The following is an 8,092-nucleotide window of genomic DNA, read 5'->3' as shown; positions in this document are numbered from 1 at the left end:
TTTAAAAGCCAATATAAAGTAATAGTAGTAGTAAAAAAAAAGCCCCTGTGGATTTAATTAACCCTTTTTTCTGTTAATTCTCCTTTAAGGGGGTGTGGCAGTGGGCGTGTCCTATGCCTACATACATTTGCTAGTAGGTGTCCCTCATTCCCATCTCAAAATGTTGGGAGGTATGCTTACCAGAAGAGCTTACACTCTAATGTTGCCTCCACTGTTGTTATTAAATAATTCTATCACTCTGATATATTGCAGAGTGCTGTCGGGAGAACACATATTTATTCGCACCCTTGCCAGAAGAGCTTACACTCTAGTCACTGTCACACACTATTATTATTCTGCAGCTGCTTTTCCAAAGTTCCCATTCGCCCCGCCCCCTTCCCGCCACTGAGCTTCTGATTGGCTTTCAGCACCCCCACCCGACACCCTTACTGGCGTGCACAGCGCATTGCACCTTGGGAGACGTAGTTTTCCTGACGGAAACAAGTGGGAGACGTACCCGTTTCCGCTGCGTGACGTGTACGGGAAGGGCCGCTTCCGGGCTTTTCAGCTGGACCGACAGAGCGGCTAGAGAGGAGAAAGAAAGCGATAGAGAGGAAGAGGAGACCCCGAGGAAGAAGGGAAGAGAGGCTGAGGTGAGGCTCTGCATATATTGTACCTGCTCTGAGCACACTGTGTGTATGTGAGAGCTACAAGACCCAGCTGGAGGACTACAAGTCCCAGCATGCCTCTGCACACACACACACATTACAGGGACTTGGGAAGGACTTCAGGACTCAGCATGCCTTGGCAGACTCTGCTGCTGGTGGAGGACTACAAGTCCCATCATGCTGTGGAAGAGTTGGGCAGACATGCTGAGAGTTGTTGTTCCTGTACAGCTAGTGGGGTCAGGTAGATTGCGTGCCTATGGCCTCGTTCACATGGAAATGTGTGTGTTTTTTTGGAGGGGCAGTCGGGTTCCTGTTGGCAGAAAACCGCATCTGTTTAGACACTTTAAGACGAGTTTTATATGTGTAATGTTCGACACGTTCTGTCCATTACTTTTAAATGCATTTTAGAAGCATTTGCGCGCACACATGCAGTAAAGATGCAGGTCTGTGTGGCAGCGGACACATCTCCGCTCTATTTTGTAGCCAATGTAAAAAAAAACAAAAAACCACCCCCGTCACACTGGTTTGAATGGTCCAGTTCATTTTGCCACATACAGACCTGGACATTGCTGGCATCTGTATGCAGTATTTTCTGAACGTTCTGTGTGAACAAGGCTGTAATCTATACAATGTGCTGGGCCTTGTGTACCGGAGTCGGGATCTACAGGTGTTGCTTAAACCTCCCCCCAGGCTGAAAGTCCCATAGTTGTCAGTTGGGATGCAGCTAGGGTTGCCACCTCATCCCTTTAAACCAGAACACCTATTAATTACACAGGTTCTGAGGCTAATTTATTGCAGATAAGGCAACACGTGAGTTTAATTACCACTTAATAAGCCACAGAACCTGTGTAATTTTAATATGTGTTCGGGTTTAAAGGGATGAGGTGGCAACCCTAGATGCAGCGGTTGTTCAGACAAAGCCACTGCTCCCAGTGCGAGATCCGTGCGGGTGTACGGCCTAGGGTGCATTAGAAGCCGTGCACCCGCATGGATGTCACATTAGGAGCAGTGGCTGCATCAATGCATTCGCCTCCTTCCAATAGACAGCTATGGGGCTGCTGGCACGTTGATGCACACAACACTGTGCATGCCAGTAAAACTCGGCCCTGCATGGGGCATAGATCATATTGCCCTGTGTGAGCGAGAACTACATCTGAATACATAAAGCAGTGTGTAACCGTAATTGTGTGTCCTTCCAGCAGAAGCCACCATGAAGTTGTACAGCTTGAGTATACTCTACAAGGGGGATTACAAGGTCCACCTTCTTAAAAGTGCCTACGATGTCTCCTCATTCAGCTTCTTCCAGAGGTCCAGGTAAAGCCTTGTCTTCCCTTCTCAAAGTACAAATGTTCTCCTGATGTCCATAGAAGTCAGTGCTACAAAGAAGCAGGCATGACATTCCAGTGCTCTGTTTGGCCTTGATGACAGTAATAGCTCCTTTTGTTATCCTGTTCGCCATGGTCACTGCACAGTAAATCTTTAAAGGCGTGTAAATGAGTCACCGCTGTACAGAACAAGGCATGGCAGCTTTCATTTTTTTCTCCAAGATAGAAAATGAAAGCAGAAGCCTGGCTAGCTGTTTTGGGTGATGTAATCAGTTCTCAATGTATCCAGTCTTTAGTCAAATTTTTTTTTCCATAGTAGCCAACTGGGACTCATACAAATGGGTGTATGAATTAATGCAGAAGCTTGCCACAAGGATCCAATTTTTAAAGTTGTTCTGTACGCAAGTAACATTAGTGCTACGTTTGAATACATACAGCCAAAAAAAAAGTGCATTTTGTTTTTTTCACAGTAGCCTGCAAAGCATTGCACCCGCCATCGGTGGATGGCGGGTGCAGTGTCTGGCTCCTGCATTACTCCTCCTCCGGCTCTCTGCGCATACCTCTGTACGGACTTTCAGTTATGCCCCGTACACACGATCGGACATTCCGACAACAAAATTCATGGATTTTTTTTCCAACGGATGTTGGCTCAAACTTGTCTTGCATACACTCGGTCACACAAATCTTGTCGGAGATTCCGAACGTCAAGAACGCGGTGAAGTACAACATGTACGACGAGCCAAGAAAAAAGAAGTTCAATAGCCAGTGCGGCTCTTCTGCTTGATTCCGAGCATGCGTGGAACTTTGTGCGTCAGAATTGTGAACATGCGATCGGATTTTACGACAACGGATTTCGTTGTCGGAAAATTTGAGATTCAGATATCAAATTTTGTGACACAGAAATTCCGATGAAAAATGTCCAATGGAGCCTACACACGGTCAGAATTTCCGACAACAAGCTCCCATCAAACATTTCCAATCGGAAAATCCGACCGTGTGTACGGGGCATTAGAATGCTGGAGGAAGAGTGAATAAACTAAGAGTCCTCTAAATACCACAATTGTATTCCATTGAGAACTGCAAGTCTGTCTGCTGCAGTGGAAGATGGGACTTGTCATTCATTAATTCAGAGATCTCTATGAATGAATAACCCGACTGTGCAGGCGGAACTTTGCACAGCCTTGCTGATTTTCAGGCCTAACAGCTGCTGGTCACTGGCTACCGATCATGAGTGGGGACCGAGAGCTATCTTTGACAGCTCACTCTCAACACAGAAACATCAGCCACCAGTGTTTCATATGTGCAACGTGTGGATGTTAAGGCCCGCCCTTTTTCCACCACGCATGTTATGTGGGCGGCAACAGGTTAACATGGTATATTGTACAATTTGTTTTTCTTGATCTATGGAAGATTTAACCCCCCCCCCCCCCACATAACAGGTCATTTTTTGCGATACAGCACTGCGTTACTTTAATTGACAATTGCACGGTCATGCAACGGTGCACACAAAATTTGTTTGGTTTTTTTTTTCCCACAGATATAGCTTTCTTTTGGTGGTATTTGATCACCTCCTATGGCTTTCTTTTTTGCACTATAAACACAAAACAGACTGACAACTTTGGAAAAAAAAACAATGTTTTTTACTTTCTGCTATAAAACATATCCATTGTAAAAAAAAAAAAAATCTAATTTTTTCATAAATTTAGGCCAATATGTATTCTGCTACATATTTTTGGTATAAAAAAAATCCCAGTATCTGTATATTGATTGGTGTGCGCAAAGGTTATAGTGTCTACAAACTGTGAGATATATTTATTGAATTTTTTTATTTTTTATGCTAGTAATGGCGACGATGAGCGACTTGACCGTGGTATTGAAGCGGACAATCGGACACTGACACTTTGTGGGAACCAGTGACACTAATACCTAAAAATATACACTGTCACTGTACTAATGACACTGGCTCGGAAGGGGTTAAACATTTAGGGTGATCATAGTGTTACCTGTGCATAGCCATTGTTTTTCTGTAGTGTTAGCTGCTTTTACTAAGGCTACTTTCACACTGAGGCGGTTTTCAGTCGCTTTAGCGCTAGAAAAAGCCTCTGAAAACAGCCTCCCATTAATTGCAGTGTCTCTTTTCACACTGGGGCAGTGCACTTGCAGAACGTTACGAAAAGTCCTGCAAGCAGCATCTTTGAGGCGGGTTTAGGAGCGCTGTAAATAGCACTCCCAAAACACCCTGCCCATTGCAATGAATGGGCAGCCCTTCCAAAGCGCCTTAAAAGCGCTGCAAAACTGGACGTTTTACCTTTTGGTTTTTAAAGTAAGAACTGCCACACTAGCGGCCGAAAAGCGCCGCAAAAATTCTTTAGCACTAATGGCCGAGCGCTGCGGTGTGAAAGTAGCCTTAGGGAAGTATATCCATTCCTCCTCTCCCAGTGGCCATATATAGATAAATGAGTCCAAGAAATGCTGCACTTGTGATTTATCGAAAACAAATAAACAAAAATTTTCATACAAAATAGTTACGTGTTCCACAAATGCTGCTATACAGGGTGCAACATTAGACATAGCTGTCTGAATGGGTCTGTAAATATGTGTACTGCTGTGTACAGATGCATAAAAAAAACAGAAGCTAAATGCTGATATCAGCTGGTTCAGTAGAAACCGGCTGACATTCAGCCCGTGTGTACGACAGCTGATTTGGCTTGTCTATGGGGCATGACGGAAAAAGGTCTGCCAACTGGCTCCCGATCCGTGCTCTCAGCCAATGGAGTCTGGCCATGCAAGGCCATAATGCTGTACATTAAGCCAATCTGTTTTGGTTGGCAACACATGCACTTTCTTTTAATAGTTGACCCATAGATTTGTTATGTTACGTATTCTCTTGGTACATATCCCCTCCCTGCTTAGTTTTCCATGTCTTTACAGTTTGCAAGAGTTTATGACATTTACCAGCCAGCTGATTGTTGAGCGGTCAGAGAAAGGGAGCCGATCGTCAGTGAAAGAACAAGGTAAGACTCTAATGGTCAGTACACAAAGCCATGCATTAGTTCAAGAAAACATACAGGGGTTTTGTGATCAACTTTCAAAAAAAAAAGGAAAAAAATCAACACCTTTAAGGTAACTCCACCCTTACCCTGTTCTCTTGTTGTTCAGATTAGGCTGTGTGGCAGAAATAATAAAAACTGACAATAATGGACAACTGTTCCTAAACTCTTGATTTGGTTAATGGCAAGTTGAATCAAATGCCGGATCTTATGTCTAGGAGATTCCAGTCTAAATTCCAACTACTGCAAAGTTAACAAAACCAACGGTGTCAGTTTTGCACAATGGACTATAAGGCCCCTTTTCACAGCAGCGTGCCGATTCACACTAGTGCGATGCGAGAACCCTGCCAATCCGGTGCAGGTTCCCGAATCGCACAGTGGTTCACACTGAGATCTGCAAACTACTGCAGGTGTCAATGTAACGTTAACGACACCCCCAGATTGGTCAATAGATCGCAGCGCGAACTGTGAAATGGTGCAGGAATCGGATCGCATAATTTTGGTGCGACTGTGATGCAATTTCAGCCATACAGTTTGTATATGGCTGAAATCGCATCGCACAGACATCGCGTGTGATCTGAACAGCAATGCGATGCGAATCACATGCGATGGGCCTTAAGGAGACATTAGCATTTTATATAGGTTTGTAACAACCTAGTCTCTCAAAATGTATAACCAATACTGGGGAGGCTTCTTTAAGTAATGAGTTTTGGGAAAAACTCTAGGGCCTCTTTTCATGCAGGCAGCAAAGGGATGGGGAAAAACAGATGGTCGAGTTACGTTTTTAACACCCCCAGAACACTTACCTTTTTTGGAGCTTTTTTACCTCCTTTTGTATAAGAGGATACTTTTTTTTTTTTTTTAATTAATTTTTTTAAATTCTACATAGAATTTTAGAATGGAGTCAGAACATAAAAGTAATTTGTCTATTCAATCTTCCTTGTTTGAGTTTTGTCGTGTTAAGAAGGTCCACTCGATGTAAATGTATGGCTTTAAAAAAAAAAAGTTTTGTTTTTGTTTTTTTTTTTTTTATATAATTTGTACTTAGCTATATACATGGGGGGGGTTACATTTGTTCATTACATGCTCATCTTCTTTTTCTATTGCAGCACTACTCAATAGTTGTACTTTACTGCTGCTGCTTAAGTCTGAACTGCCCAACTCATTTAAAAAAAAAAAAAGTGCATTCCCCATGATGCTGATATTATATCTCCACAATTATTATCTTTAAACCTGCACAAAGCAAAATAAGGAGACTATCATTGCTCACCCATTTCAGAAAATGCTTATTGACTGGCTCTGGGTCTGCATGACAGCCAGGCAGCGAGCATTTTTAGGAGTTGCCAGCAATGGCAGTTCTCACATTTTTCTCATGACCAGCTTGCAGAAAGCAGAATGACAGCACTTGAGCACCCTTATTGGCTAATATACAAAGCTCAATTTTAAAGTCAAGTCATTATCTGTTCTATCATATGCTGCTGCTTTCCCAAATACAAATATATAAAGGTGAGAACCTCTGTCAGTTATTGTCATTGGTGTCATGGGAAGATCTCCTCACTTTTTAACAAAAGAGAGATCCCTTCCACTCGTCAAAACCCCAAAAAATATATTTTGTCTTCTACACTGATGTAGATATTAGAGAATGATGCTGGTGAACCCTATCATTTGGGGTAGGGGCAAATCTACCTGGGAGGCTTCCTGCGTCCTGTCACAACCCTGCAAGGGTGGTATTCTTGGCCACTGCATTCTGGGATGGAGTTAATTTACTTATCTATCAGCTGGAAGTATAACCATGTACTGGTAGCAAGCTTTATCAATGTGACATTATCCTCCTCTCTCCCCACAGAATATCTTTGCCATGTTTATGTGCGGAATGACTCCCTGGCAGGCGTAGTTATTGCTGATACAGAGTATCCTCAAAGAGTTTGCTTCACACTCCTTGAAAAGGTAGGACTGATATAGGTTTAATGTTTATACATAATAGCATTGGCTAAGAAATATGCTCACTTTAAAATATCATAGGATGAGAAGAACCTGACCAACCAGATTCAGAGTCACTGGTAGGGCAGAATTGTCTTTTTTTTTAATGTATGTATGTGTGTGTATGTATGTGTATATATATATATATATATATATATAGCTTTAAAGGTAGAAGGTGTTTTTTTTTTTTTTTTTTATCTTAATGCATTAACATAAAAAGCCTTTTGTGTGCAGCAGCAATCTGCACTTTAACCACTCGCCCTGACTGCCCATAGCCAAAAAAATGGCTACAAGGCAGTCGTATAACTCTGGGAGGGTTTACTATAACGTCCTCCCAGAATTGCGCCCCATATTCCAAAAACTTGTGGAAAAAAAATGACATGTTCAAAAGGCTCATAATGCCTCATAGAATATACGTTGGGATGGTTGCTTTCCAAATGGGGTCATTTTTTGGGCGTTTCCATTGTCCTGGTGCTCCAGGGCCTTCAAGTGCAAGTGGTAGTCAAGAAAATATATATGTGTAATTTATGTCCCTAGAACGTCTGACGGTGCCCCCTGCATGTTGGACCTCTCTATGTGACCAGGCTGTGTAAAAGTCTCACACGTGGTATGACCATACTCAGGAGAAATAGTAGAATGTGTTTTGGGGTATAATTTGTGTGTGTGAGAAATAACCTATTAATATGACAATTTTGTGAAAAATCCTAGTTTGCAAAGAATTGTGGGAAAAAATTACAACTTCAAAAAACTCAATTAATTTGGGGGATATTTGTACTTTCCTGGCTTGTTGGGGTCTAAAGAAATGAGTGCCATCAGTGCATTAGATGTGATCAATTTTCAACGATTGGCACCATAGCTTGTAGACTCTATAACTTTCACAAAGACCAAATAATATACACTGATTTGGGTTATTTGTACCAAAGATATGTAGCAGTTTAAATTTTTGGCCAAAATTTATGAAGAAAATGTACTCATTTGCAAAATCTTATAACGGAATCGAAGAACAATGCATTTTTTTTTTTTTTTTTTTTTTTTTTTTTTTTTATCAGAGAGGGCTTATTGTGCCACCAAAGACAAAAAGCAGCAAATC

General features: G+C 42.1%; 1 protein-coding gene across 2 annotated transcripts in view; it reads left to right on the top strand.

The window, feature by feature from the left end:
• The first annotated feature begins 451 nt into the window (after nucleotides 1–451).
• Nucleotides 452–8,092, top strand: part of YKT6 (YKT6 v-SNARE homolog) — a 40,129-nt gene continuing 32,488 nt past the window's right edge. Inside the window, exons 1-4 of one of the 2 annotated variants that reach the window (XM_073622186.1) lie at nucleotides 452–632; nucleotides 1,847–1,961; nucleotides 4,904–4,986; nucleotides 6,869–6,969. In XM_073622186.1, the coding sequence (XP_073478287.1) occupies nucleotides 1,858–1,961; nucleotides 4,904–4,986; nucleotides 6,869–6,969 (288 nt within the window). In that variant the 5' untranslated portion in view covers nucleotides 452–632; nucleotides 1,847–1,857. The remainder of the gene's footprint in view (nucleotides 633–1,846; nucleotides 1,962–4,903; nucleotides 4,987–6,868; nucleotides 6,970–8,092) is intronic. The other variant, XM_073622185.1, reaches the window with a different exon arrangement.

Source organism: Aquarana catesbeiana, linkage group LG03 (assembly GCF_042186555.1).
Source record: "Aquarana catesbeiana isolate 2022-GZ linkage group LG03, ASM4218655v1, whole genome shotgun sequence".
Classification (NCBI taxonomy): Eukaryota; Metazoa; Chordata; class Amphibia; order Anura; family Ranidae; genus Aquarana; species Aquarana catesbeiana.
Note: the sequence above shows the minus strand (reverse complement) of the source record. Positions and strands in the feature narration are given on the sequence as shown.